This window comes from Scomber scombrus, chromosome 11 (genome assembly GCF_963691925.1).
Source record: "Scomber scombrus chromosome 11, fScoSco1.1, whole genome shotgun sequence".
NCBI classification, from domain to species: Eukaryota; Metazoa; Chordata; class Actinopteri; order Scombriformes; family Scombridae; genus Scomber; species Scomber scombrus.
In genome coordinates this window covers 18,517,022-18,530,762 of record NC_084980.1, presented here as the reverse complement: position 1 = coordinate 18,530,762, position 13,741 = coordinate 18,517,022, and the positions used below count along the sequence as shown (strand labels likewise).

Sequence of the window (13,741 nt, the reverse complement as noted above, 5' to 3'; positions counted from 1 at the left end):
AAATAGTGGGCACAGGTGACTAAAATGTACAAAATTTCCTGTATTTTTTACTCAATGATCAACATTTCCCAAATCAAATTCGGTGCAATGCTATTTGAAGAATATGAGTGAAAATATTATGAATTATGATTGTTTTCTGCAGGGTTCTGTAAAATGTCTGAACTTCATTAATAGATTAACATGATATTTTGGTGCTTTGTCTTGCATGAGCATCATTAATAATAATGATAATGATAATAGAAGTAGAGTTCCATGCTCTTTGCTTTGATACATTCAAAAACACAACTGGGTGCAGCAACACAACAAAGTTTGACTAGAGTGACTAAAACTAGTCAAATGTGTTAGTGTTTTAAAAAAATTATCAGCAATTCGTTGTAACAAAAATGTTATATTAATTTTAAATTGATTTATTAAATTTCATTTAAAATATTTAGACAAATTTCTTTTGAATTCTGTTTGAATCCTTCCTATCTGCTGTATGTCAGCCTGTTGAAATGATAATCACGATTATGTTTCTCTCTTCTGAGATCACAATCATTCATCGCAAGTATTCATCCATCTTTAATATTTTGTTTTGTTGTTGGCATTTTTACCTTCCTTAGTTGGCAGTGCTGTGGAGGTCTGTGTGTAATTGAACCGTAGATGTTACAGTCACATGGTATGGGTCTTCACCAGAATGTCACCAGGGCACCCCTTATTTGTCTGTTTTCGGGAACATATTCATTTAATAGGTCTTTAGCTTTTTAAAGCGGTCTCAGTGTAAAGCTTGCTTCAGTTATAAGGTGTGACATGAAATCAGGGTCTCCTATGTAAATGTTAGAGCAATGAGGTTAAAACTTATGTCTTCTGACCTTGCATTTGTAATTAACTGCAGTTAAGGACAAATACATATCGACCACTCAACAACCATGGTGCCCTTTTTTGTGATTAGCAAAGATCAGACAATACAACCCATGTATTGGCTCTCTAAATGGCTACTGTTGGTAGCTAATCCGTGCTAGCGTTGCTGTCAACTGTTGTCTTGTGTGTGTTGGCATTGGATGTGTTTATCATCCCCACGAAAGGTTTCCCTTACAGCTGGCTCATTCATTATGCTCTCTAGTCCTGGTGGCTAACTTCGGATTATCTGCATACTCTCTGACATTTCTGACATTGACCTGCTGTTTCGCAAATCTTCTGTTCAATCTAATGTTCTTTAGATCATATAAATGATTGCTTACATTTGAATCCCAGAAAGAGTGCCAATTTGAGATACATTTATGGATTGCGAATGATTGTGCCAGTTACATCACTTGCAGATGGTCGGCATTTGTACATTGTCAGCTGCATCTCAGAAAGCCTGCGGTTGGAGCTTTAGCCAAACAACTATTAAAAGAGATCATTACAACATCTAAGTTTGTTTTGGAGACAGAGTGAACATACTGGAAACATACATTTGTGTCTTGGGATCCCTTTGATTGTTTTATACCAGGCACTCTTAAATTGTCAAGTGGCACTTGATCAAGTTTTACTGTAGGAAAGCATGATCGTGATTATTATTTGTTTTAATATTCAGCCCTGACTATATATGTATCTCTTGGTAATGTAAATGATGAGAGATACTTAATTGGTGATTGGATTCATTGAATAATGTACAGTAGGCCTGGTTTTCAGTATTGAGTTTTATTGGAGGGAGTAAGTGAACCAACAAGTAGTAACAACAGAAATGTTGTGTTAGTAAAGTGCTGCTCCACCCATCCACTCAGGCCGATCGCTTTCCACTACTTACCTTTACTCTCATTGCCATTATGCCATCTCACCAACTGGCCCTGCCCCTAACCTGCAAGCACGAAAGTCTCTAACCTTCCAATACCTTCCCAATGAGTTTGGGAGCTCTTCACTTATCACACCTCCCTCTGTTATCAACGGCCAGCATTTATTGGCCCTTGGTTATGACCATTGCCCCGAATCTTGACAGTTGAGCTTTTTGACCCCCTAGTCAATTTTAGAGTCAACACAGTGGTCACAGTGAATGTGTACCATTTGGAATACACAATGTGTACCAGACCCCCAAAACATAATAACAACCCTTGCATATGAATATCTTAAATTGTTCTGGGGGTTATAAAGCCTATATGTCATTCGGCATGGCTTGTGCATATCGTCATGTCTTATGGCCAAGCCCTGACACTTTGACCCCTGACTCCAACCTCAGATCCCACAGTTGAAGTGGTGAGTGACATGGAGGACCTTCGGGTGGTCGAAAACCAACCGGCTGAGTTCATCTGCCAGTTCTCAAGGCCAGTCAAGGCTCAATGGAAGAAAGACGGGCAACCATTGCAGCCTGACGGCCGAAGGGTGGTGGTGGAGCAGGACTGGAATGTGGCTCGCTTGTACATTAGCCGAGTGTCCGCTGTGGACAAGGGCACATACTCCTGTGAAGCAGAGGGGACCTGTGTGGTAGCTTCACTTCATGTGGAAGGTGAGCTTCCCTCCACATGGAAAGAGCACCAGCCTTTAGGGAGTCTCCTCTGATTCCCTCATATCTGACAATTCTGTGGCTCAGTAAACTGATCAGTTGCTGGTTGTCACAAACTTTGTGCCTTCTGTTGACAACATCTCAAATGATTTGACTTCCTAAACATTGCAAGTCTTCTTTAAAAGTTAAAATATTGTGTTATCTTTTTTTCTTCATTTCTTCCATTCTGTCCTTTAGCCAAACCCATTGAGATTGTCCAGGGCCTGGAGAATATGGAAACCTTTGATGGAGGTGAAACATTGTTTGAGTGTGCCCTCTCTCGTCCTGAGAGCAAAGATTGCTGTTGGCTTCTTGATGGGAAACCAGTGAAAGAATCACCTAATGCCGAGATTGTGTCATTTGAGAGTGGTCGTCGTCACCTGCTCCTGCTCAAAGAGTTGAGTGTTAAAGACAGTTGCACAGTGACCTTCAAAGCTGGTACAGCGTCCACATCTGCCCAACTCTCTGTCAAAGGTGAGTAACTCAAATTAATGACACAAAACTTTGTATTATTTGGCGCTTTTCCACTATACAGTTCTAGCACTACTAGGCTCGACTCGGCTCGACTTGACTCGGTACGGTTCGAGGAACGACCTTTTCCATTACAAAAAAGTACCTACTCAACGTGGGCGGGGTCGTCATAGCACGGCTCCGCAAAACTGCCGTGACTTCGTTTTATACGCGACACAAAACACAGTGGCAGTGGTGTACTTGCTGCTGTATGTGGCTTTTTGTCACACACAAAGCAAGAAAATTGAGCCGTATGTCTGTAATGCTGTTGCCGGTATTTAAAAATGCCGGGTTTGATTCTTGTGTGGGACGGCTCATGACTCTTCCAGCGACAACTCTTCTGACCAATCAGTGGCCGGCAGTCTGTTGACGTCACATTTAGTATCGGCTCGGCTCGCTTGGAACCTCGGCAGAGCAGGTACTAAAAAAGTACCAGGTACCAGGTACTATCCCTAATGGAAACGCAAAAAAAAGCGAGCCGAGTCGAGTCGTGCTGGAACTGTGTAGTGGAAAAGCGCTAATTGTATTATAGTAATATTTTGCTTTAATCATAAATAATCTCATGTGATGAGCTTCAAATTACCTTTTACAGTTAATTGTTAATTTTCTCCTAAAAGGCTGGCAGCTGGAAGTTGCAAAGGGTCTGGAGGACAAGGTTGCTGCAGTGGGAGAGAAGGTTGAGTTTTGTGTTGAGTTGAGCGAGCCTGTCCCTGGAGCAGAAGTAGCCTGGTATGCCAATGGAATCGAGCTCAAGCCTAGTGACCTCTGGGCTATGAGGGCTGATGGCTGTTCTTATTGCCTTGTCCTGAGACAGGCACCTCTTTTGCCCCAGCAGGAAATTACATTCGCAGCTAGAGATGCTCTCTCTTTGGCCAAGCTCACCATTGTCAGTAAGTGTTTACACAAACAGTACTGCTAGGAAACACTGTTATATTGAGCAACTTAATTTTAATTTTTAAATCTCTCACTTTTTTTATTTTGAAGAATTTATATTGTTTTCATGTTTTAAATATAAGCTCTATTTAGATTAAATCTAAAAGATACATTTGTAGTTATGGTTCTCTGAGTGAATATTTTTTCACCAGGTATGTATTCCATATGTCCTGGTGACATGGATTAATACTTTAAAACAAACCACCTGTGAGCATGAAACCACTTATGAATTTAGTGAATGAATTTAATGGATGATAGTTTTGAAAGAATAGAGAACAGACATTGACAGATCCACATTGCAATCTGGAGTTGTTCTTAAGAGTTCTACCACTGTTTTCTTCCCAACAGCTATACCGGATCCTCCAGAGGACCCAGAGGTCCTCAGTAAGACTCAACAGTCTGTCAGCCTTTCTTGGTTCACTCCTCTACATAATGGAGGGAGTCCCATTCTGGGCTATAGGGTGGAGATGCGGCTGGTAGACAGTGCCCTCTGGCTCCCATGCCATTCTGAACCTGTGTGCAACACAGAGTTTTTGGTTGAAAATCTTCTTCCAGGGAGTAGCTACAGGTTTAGAGTGGCAGCCATCAACAGAGCTGGGATTGGAGAGCCTGTTGAGCTGCCTCAGACTGTGCAGCTTGGTGAGTGGATGTGTGGTTTACTTCATGAAGTTACATTTCTCTATCTCTCTATTTTCTGTCAAGGATGGACTTGTTTAATATTAACTTCTGTATTTTTATTTTTTTATTTATATGAGATGGAAACCCTCATCCCTCTTTACACAGAAATACTTGGCACTGTTGTGTTTAGTAGTATATTGTTGAATACCATAGATTACAACATAAATAAGGAAGGTTAAGTTTTCTAAATAGCTATATCATATGTGTATTTCTCTTTTATTGTTACAGAGGCACCTGTGCAGCCAACAGTTTGCCCAGGTAAGACATTGTGTTTGGTGCGCCAGTTTTTGTATTAATTATACATGTTCTACTGTGGTTACACACCTTTATCGAGTTATCCCTCTCAAACCAGATTTTAGGAATATCTGTCATGCCAAATTTGAATAAGTAAAGTTTTATTTAATAGGATCAGACTTTTTGAGAGTTTAACCACAGTCACACTGAAAACTCCATTGTGGTTATATGTACAGAGGCAACACCAATAGAGTCTGAAATAATGAAGCAGCCCAGTCTGCCCCCTGAAGCTGCAGAAGAAGGTGATGTCCATGAATTATGGGAGGCATCAGCAAAGAAACGACGCATGAGTCGAGAGCCCACTCTGGATTCCATCACTGAACAGCCCGAAGAAGATGGTAAAGGTGGTAAAAAGAAATCAGAACAGAAAGAGGAGAAAGTGGAAACAAAATCAACAGAGAAGGTGCAGGCCATTGTTACTAAAACAGAGTCCAGTTTGTTCACCAGCTCTGAGGATGAGTCAGTGACTGGGGGTCCAACGCTTGTGTCCTACCTTAAGAAAAGCAGCAAGACTTCTTCTGTCACAGCAGCAGGTGAGTCAGAGACTCTGGCCACTGATAGGTTCTTTGCACATTTCCAGATGACAGAGCAGAAAACAGTGCAGCAGACTGAAGTGAAAACAACCATAATTCAGCAGACAGATACAAAACAAGTGTCTACAGAGGAGACTAACATCATGGAGATAAGTCAAGGTGATGAGCCTGAGCTCAGAGATGCTGCTGTTAAGATTCAAGCTGCCTTTAAGGGCTACAAGACCCGCAAAGACATGCGTCCTGTCTTCAAAGAGGTATTCAAAGACCAGACCAAAGAACCTAGTGGCACCATACATCTGGAATGTGTGGCAGAAGGTAAACCAGATAAGGTGCGCTGGCTGAAGGACGGAGAACCACTGACGGATGGCAAGCACCACCATATTGATATCTACAATGATGGTACCTGCTCACTGGTCATCACTGCCATCACCACAAAGGATACTGGAGTTTACACCTGTGAAGTCACCAACAAGTTTGGAGTCACCTCTCATAGTGGTAAAGTGACAGTGGGAACAGTAAGAGAGTCATCTGGGCGACGGCCACTGACGGTGGGCTACAGTGCTGACAGCGAGCCTGAGAGCTCGTCAGGTAGTGAGATGGATGAGTCACTGAGGCAGGCAAGCAGACGCCTCCGGCGCTTGTTGCGTTCAAGTCTCCCTCCAAATGTGGAGGAAGAACCATTTGTCAGTGCAGATGAAGGAGACCTGCATCCCCCAGATCCTCATTCTTATCGTGAGGATGACAACTACATTTACATTCGCTTTGATTCACGAACAGAGGCTGAGGTCGCCTCCAAGAGGTTCCAAGAGATGTTTACAATCCATGGGGTTCCTGTAGAGACCACCATCCTGGAGGCAGGTCTTTTCAAAGTGGAGCTGCGAATTAAAAAGATGGGCTACTCTGAAGATGGCACAGAGACCCCTACACAAGATAGAGAGCCTCCTGCATTCATGACTGGAGCCCCTGGTAAGAAATACATAAGAGTGGCCCTCCTCCTCCTCCTATGATAGCTTTATACATTTTTATACAATTTCAAAATCATCAATAAATCACTTTCTTTCCTTTTACACTTATTTTGCGTGCATACTATTGTGATTAAAGCTAAATCCCAATATACCCAGTGATATACAGTTTATTAGTGGCTCAGACTTTATGTGATCATTTATTTGGATTTTCTGACTTGATATGTTCTTGTTAACCAGCTGCCCCAGTCTTCCTGACAGAGCTACGGAGCCAGGATGTTCCAGATGGATATCCAGTTAGCTTTGACTGTGTGGTGATTGGCAAGCCCTCTCCCACCATTCGCTGGTATAAGGATGGCAAATTGCTGGAGGAGAATGACCATTACATGATCAATGAAGACCAGGAGGGCTGCCACCAACTAATTATCACCACTGTGCTGCCCACTGACATGGGTGTCTATCGCTGTACAGCTGAAAACAGCAGCGGCATTGCAGCCACTAAGGCTGAACTCAGGGTTGACAGTGAGTGAATGTACATTACATACACATATGTGGGTTTTTTTTTAAACAAATATTTGTACTTTCAAGGCAAACTTTGCCTTAACCGTGAATTGAATGGATTGAACATAGATGTTTGATGTTACATAACGGTGTTGGTGTATCCAGCATCTACATAACCGTTATCTTAAACCCTATCTTACCCTATTTTGCAAGAATATTGTCACATTGATATTTAAAAAACTAATACTGCTTCTCACAGGGCTAGCAAAATTACTTATTGACTCCACTGGTCATTTTATAATGCAGCATGTCAATCCTTTCCAACAGTGTCTTGCAGCTCAGATTATGACACTGCTGCTGATGCAACTGAGACATCTTCCTATGTCAGTGCCAAGGGCTACCTGTCCAGGTGAATTTACTGCAAACTGTTTTCATAGTGTTCAAAAAGACGTGTTGATAATATCATTTTGTTATATTTTTAAATGTTGAGTACTTGATATGATATGAATTGTTTTACTCTTCCTTGAGCAGGGAAACTGAGACCTTTGAGTCTGTGACTGAAGATGATCAGTTACCACAAGTTGTGGATGAACTTCATGATGTTCATGTCAGTCCAGGTGCACCTATTGCAAAGATGCAGCTCAGAGTTAAGGGTATGTTCGTAATAAATACAAATCATTAGTTTGTACAAATAATAGTTGATTGTGAGCCTTACACAACTTACACAAAAGAGTAGTATTTCTGAAATGTCTACTGTGTTCCAGGCTTCCCCAAACCCAGAATATACTGGTTCAAAGATGGCCATCCTCTGCGGGCCTCAAAAAGGATTCTGTTGCAGGCAGGGCGAGATGTTCATGGCGTGGAGATCCTGGAGGTGAAGAAAGAGGACATGGGGGAATACTCTGCTTATATCAGCAATGCAGCCGGTTCTGCTTACTCCTCTGCCCGACTGATTGTCCTAAGTATGTGTTCTTGAACAGCTAGCAACAAAAAACCCAGCATGAGATACTGTACATCATATTGATTTACTCTGAGCTTAAAAATGCAGTTAAGATGTTTATATATTAACAACCGTGTTTTCTAACAGAACCAGGGGAAATTATGCCTCAAGATAAAAAAGGTAATTGGACATTTATTCTACAGACATGGTACCAGTACAGGTTATTTTGAAGATATAATGATATATTATAAGTGACTGAGCTCTAGTGTTATACTGCATTCTACAGACCCCAAAGAACCCCTAGTGCCACCACGCTTCCTTGAAAGATTCAGTAACAGGAAGGTGAAACACGGAACCAGCATCACTCTGTCTGTCAAAGTAGAAGGTTTGTTCACTTTATTGTTTGATTTTTTAAACAATAACATTGTGTCTGTGGTTTGTGTGCTAAGATAATTGTTTTTTTAATATGATCAAAACCCAGTTGTGCCACTCCAGTAATAGTATCTGGTGCAGCATGTAGTGCAAATTCTCAATGCTTACCTTTAATCTTTCAGGGTCTCCTACTCCTATGGTCTCCTGGCTAAAGGAGGAATCAATTGAGGATGTCCTGTGGATCAAGCCTGATACCAAGGGGTACAAAATAGCGAGTTCCGGGTGCCAGCACAGCCTCATCTTGATGGATGTGGGAACAGAGTACACTGGTGCCTATACGTGTATCGCCACAAATAGGGCAGGACAGTCCATCTGCACAGCCCACCTCGAGGTGGATGACAGTAAGGAAAACAAAATCATCTAGATTGTCTGTGTATATTATCATGATCAATGAGTACACTAAGTAGAGTACAAACCTCTAACTTCTTCATCATGAGTCATCTTGATTTTGAAGAATGTGAATGCATTGCTTTTTAGTAGCTGATTTGCTCCTGATGTTGGAGAAACATTAGAACATAAATATGTCATATTAGTTATGGCTAAAAATATATTATGTCAAAATGTCAATATTGGCATTATTACTTAAGTCTGATCAAGTGATCCTTGATGTTTATCGTTTTATCCAAATCCTCAGCACCACAACCAAAGCAAGAGACCAAAGTCACAGAGTAAGTTTTTGTTGGAGATGTGAAATGTAAAAGCAAAAAATATTATCTGTACATTGTTAATACATTGAAAATAAAATGCATAATTTAATCATCCTCAGGGTTCTTGGGATTACAGTTAGTCCTCCAGAGGATGAGGCTAACAGAGGAAAAGGTGAGATATATCACCTTTATATGCTGTCATATACAAATACAATTTTAGTAACCCTGTGTGTTGTTTATAGACTGTTAATACTGAAATGTTTATGGTATTCTTTGTGACTTCAATCAAGAGGGTAAAATGCCCTACCTAGGGGAAGTTGGTACAGAGGAATTCCTCATGAAACTCACCTCCCAGATTACTGAAATGGTATCAGCCAAGTTCACTCAAGGTAAGTGTATGTTACAGACTATTGTGTGTATGCAGTAAAATATTATATTATTTGATAAGGTAATAGAAATTCTAATAGAAGTTTACAAAACTTTCTTCCAGACAAATGCTGAGAAATTAGTATATCACTAAAAATGCTGGACATACTATACTGTATATTCCATAAACCAATCTCAGAGCTAACATAAACAGGTTATGTTGAGGTAATGACTATGTTTTTAACTTTCAGTATCTAAAAATATAACAGCAATAGTCAACCAATTTAGCTTAGAACCACACAGTTCCAAGCTAAACACAACATTGTTTCAGCCCTTCAGGAAGAAAGATGTAATAATCTGATTTTTGATTAAATACATTTTTGAGATGCTAGTACAAAACACACAAGCTATGAATGTGGGTGGTACTTTGGCTGTTTACTGTGTTTAACATTCAAAATGCATGTGTTGGTGTTAAGGTAGAATTAAATATAATCACATGCTATGTGATTAAATCTTGATTATCAATTGTGTTGTCATCATACATGCAGCAAGCTAACTGACCCAATAACATACAAGATAGGCAACCAAGGCCACAGAGTGTATTTACATTTTTATTCCAGCCAAAGACTTTTCCAGATTATTACCCTGTTGAGGATATCACATGGTATTATATTATAATGGTTGCCTATTGCTTTGCTAAATTATACTGAATATTAATCTTCTGATGCTTGTCATGAACACTGTATATGAAACATGCAAGCTGCCATGAATGACTTTGCTAGTAGCTAATACTAAAGATGCTTACAAAATCAGTCCAAACACTGTGTTGGATACAGTGCTGCTGTTAAGTGTTTTGTTACGTACCAGTCACACGTTTGGTTGAATTCAGTGAATGTATTATGATAATTCAAGAATTGTGATTGTATTATTTAATCTGAATGCTTTTACACTTCAATTCTTGAATTTGAATTCACATCTCATGGAGATGAAATTGGCGACAAACCTGTTCTTCCTTTTGTCCATTCTGTTTTTCAGCATGTGTTGCTTCATTGATGTGTATATGATTTACAGGCCCTCGTTGCTTCATACAGACATCATTCCTTTATCACTTTTACATCCATAAGTTTACCAACCCAACCAATTAAGTGCTCATCCAATCATGAATGTGTTATTCAGACAGCTCACAGAATCACGAAGTGCTCCAGTGGATGAAAACTTGGCCCAAAGCTACCAGTATGTATCCCAAGTGCATCAGCTTCACAATAATTATACATTTTTCCACAAGATATATGACTTGGTGAGGTATCTTTTAACATTAGGTCACTAAGGAGATGACTTGTGGAAACAATGTTGTCTTACATTTCCTTATAAATGTAGGAAAACATTCTATTATGTTTTGAGCAATCACAACAGCTCCATCATTTTCTAACTCTGCATTATGAGTATTCGAAAACATCTTTTCCCATTTCATGCAGCTTATTTCATCACCAATGAGGTTTGCTTGACATTTCAAAATGATTTTGAAATTAGTCACTGAGTTATAGCTTGAATACATGCTCACAGACGGACATGTATGTGTAAAGCTCAGATCATGAACGTTATCTGTACTCTGTACTAGAGCTTTTTGTTGCATGTTGTCACAATACTAACAAAATCCCCATAATGCATTTACAATTAAATAAATATTTTTGAATTTTAGCACTACTTTAAGTCTGCAAAATATTTATTTATTTATTTATTTCTAAATCTGAAATTATATATTGCAGTAATGATTTGCCTTTTTGGATGAAAAACTTAAAATTAAACACCAGTAGATACCAGCACAGAACTATTGATTGTTTGAAATGTGACTTCTTGCTAACTCATCCTGCCTCAGCTGAGCTCTGACACACTAAATGGCCCCACATTCAAACCCAAAACTGAAACCTCTTCATCTTGAGCAAAGTACTTAAGTTTAAAAGATAGATGGATCGTCAGACCTGTACGTGTTGTTGCATTTTTCACAACTGACCTGTCATGCTCTGATTACCTTCCTCCCTGCTTGCTGCCCCAGCTTCATTACGCGTACCAGGTGCTGACAGTGATGACGAGACTAAGACCCCTTCTCCATCACCTCATCACGGTCGCTCTCGTCCTCCCTCCCTCATTGCGGACTCCTCCTCTGAGTCTGATGAGGGGGATGCCAGAGGAGAGGTGAGATACTGTATGGAAATTATACATGTAACATTGGCCAAAGTTTGCATGTATTAAGTATGACGCAATCATCCTTAAAAAGGGTTCACATACATTTAATCCAGAAAACTAGAAATGTGCAACTTAATTTTGCAGTATTCTTTTCTCCCATGCATTTCTACACTACATATTGTGGCTGTAAGTAGTGATGGCATTGCATTGCCAGCCTTATTAAGTTATAATTATGTGGAAAACAAAAAAATATTACAAACAGTATAGTACAACACCAGCACAAACTATAGACTAATTACCTCAGAGTTAGATCTCTGAAGCAGAACAATAGTAAGTTGTGTAAGAAAATAGTTTTTATTACAGGACTGTGCTGTTGGATTGCATTACTATGTATTATTATAATATTATCACATTTTCGGATATTTACAAGTAGTGAGTAATTACAATATCCCCCACAACAACACAAATAATTCAAACCTTAACTTGGACATAAAAAGACACATTTAATGGGTGTTTAAAATGTTAGGCCCACATTAGGTGTAATATACAGCAGTTAATACATGGTCTCCAATTACTTTGGCAGGTTTGTTCTGTGGCCCACAGAGCAGACTGTGTGAGCAGCCTTTTCATGTGATCACTTTCTTACAGTCAATGTGCTCCTGAAATACAGCAATTGTTCTGTATCTAGATAAATTGTTTATTGTAAATTTTTAAAAACTAAATTTGACTTTAAATGAGAGTGAAATCAAAATATTTAGTTCAAGCACAGTAAACACACTGACATTAGCTAATCTATGTGGCTTTGACAACGACCACATAACATTACTGTGCATAACAAGCTTATGCCTATCTTGTCTGGTTTATGATTTCGTTGTATTAAATGGATGTAAGAGGCAAGTCTAATGCTGATCTACATATGAAATGCCAAAATATAATTTGGAAAATTCTTACCAAGTGGAAACTTTAAAAACATAAAATGCGGAGCAATAAGACTGAAAACAGAAGCCAGACAAACAGCTTTTCAGCATCCTGAATTTCTATATTATCATATTGCACAGTGCATACAGTATGTGTGCTGTCATTCATATAAATTATTTACAGATGTTTGACATCTATGTGGCAACGGCTGACTACAACCCCACCATTGCAAGCAAAGAATCCATCTCCCTGAAGGAGGGGCAGTATGTTGAGGTTTTGGATTCAGCTCATCCACTCAAGTGGTTAGTCCGGACCAAACCCACTAAAACTACACCATCTCGCCAAGGATTCGTCTCACCTGCCTACCTGGACAGGAAACTAAAAGTATGTCTTAAGGCTACAGCAGCAGTGGAACATCCAAAGTTGTTTCCACTAACATCAGTTCTTGAAGCCTTTGAACATTTAAAGCTGCTAATAAAAATGTGTATTCCTCCAGCTCACTGCTGATACAGGTGATCTTCCAGAAACGAATGTAGAGGAGGTATCTGAGGGAGAATACAAGAGAAAATTATTGTAAGTAAACCGTATCTACTCGCACTAAGAAAACACTGAAACCAAGCACAGCATCATAACTGATGTAATAATAATACATTCTTATTTATATTGTTTCATGTCCCTAGCCAATTGATTCAGGACTTGGTCAAAGGTGAATCAGAGTTTGTGAAAGAGGTGAACTTCTTTACCTCCCATCACCTGAAGCATGCATACTGTGCTGATGCACCACCGGATGTCAGCAGCCACAAGAAAGACATATTTAGGAACATTGATGATATCAAGGCCTTCCACAGCAAGTAAGCTCACCTCTTGTAGTCAGCTGTTTTTTTAGAAAAGAAAGCAAAAACATGTGTTTTGCATCTGTATCATCTATACAGAAAACAATTTGTATTCTCCTTTCAGATTAATTTAATGACATAGGCTTACAGTGAGATTTACAGTGAAATTTCCTTCATCCTCATTAAATGAATTCTTTCAATTTTGTTTGTAGTGCCTTCCTCCCAAAGTTAAATGACTGTGAGACAGATGATGATATTGCCATGTGCTTCCTGAAGAACAAAGAGGGCTTTGAGCAGTACCTCCAGTATCTTGTAGGTCAGCCTCAGGCTGAATCTGCCCTCAGTGACAAGACTGTCCACTGCTTCTTTAAGGTAACACAGCTTTTCACAGAAATGTTATTGTTGCACTGTGGATTATGCCATGAGACAAACCCATTACACTTCATGATATCTGCTACCGCATATTAAAAATATCTCTTTTGTTTCAGTTTGTTGTGCCAACTTTGTTAAAGC

General features: G+C 39.5%; 1 protein-coding gene across 1 annotated transcript in view; it reads left to right on the top strand.

Moving 5' to 3' along the window:
• obscnb (obscurin, cytoskeletal calmodulin and titin-interacting RhoGEF b) overlaps positions 1–13,741 on the top strand; it is a 57,019-nt gene that overhangs the window by 37,538 nt on the left and 5,740 nt on the right. Inside the window, exons 51-71 of the mRNA XM_062428214.1 lie at positions 2,195–2,461; positions 2,696–2,971; positions 3,625–3,897; positions 4,289–4,579; positions 5,089–6,411; positions 6,648–6,929; positions 7,236–7,317; positions 7,437–7,561; positions 7,673–7,870; positions 7,996–8,028; positions 8,135–8,233; positions 8,403–8,621; positions 8,915–8,948; positions 9,047–9,099; positions 9,218–9,316; positions 10,470–10,526; positions 11,347–11,486; positions 12,579–12,779; positions 12,892–12,968; positions 13,076–13,246; positions 13,441–13,600. Of these exons, the coding sequence (XP_062284198.1) occupies positions 2,195–2,461; positions 2,696–2,971; positions 3,625–3,897; positions 4,289–4,579; positions 5,089–6,411; positions 6,648–6,929; positions 7,236–7,317; positions 7,437–7,561; positions 7,673–7,870; positions 7,996–8,028; positions 8,135–8,233; positions 8,403–8,621; positions 8,915–8,948; positions 9,047–9,099; positions 9,218–9,316; positions 10,470–10,526; positions 11,347–11,486; positions 12,579–12,779; positions 12,892–12,968; positions 13,076–13,246; positions 13,441–13,600 (4,460 nt within the window). The remainder of the gene's footprint in view (positions 1–2,194; positions 2,462–2,695; positions 2,972–3,624; positions 3,898–4,288; positions 4,580–5,088; positions 6,412–6,647; positions 6,930–7,235; positions 7,318–7,436; positions 7,562–7,672; positions 7,871–7,995; positions 8,029–8,134; positions 8,234–8,402; positions 8,622–8,914; positions 8,949–9,046; positions 9,100–9,217; positions 9,317–10,469; positions 10,527–11,346; positions 11,487–12,578; positions 12,780–12,891; positions 12,969–13,075; positions 13,247–13,440; positions 13,601–13,741) is intronic.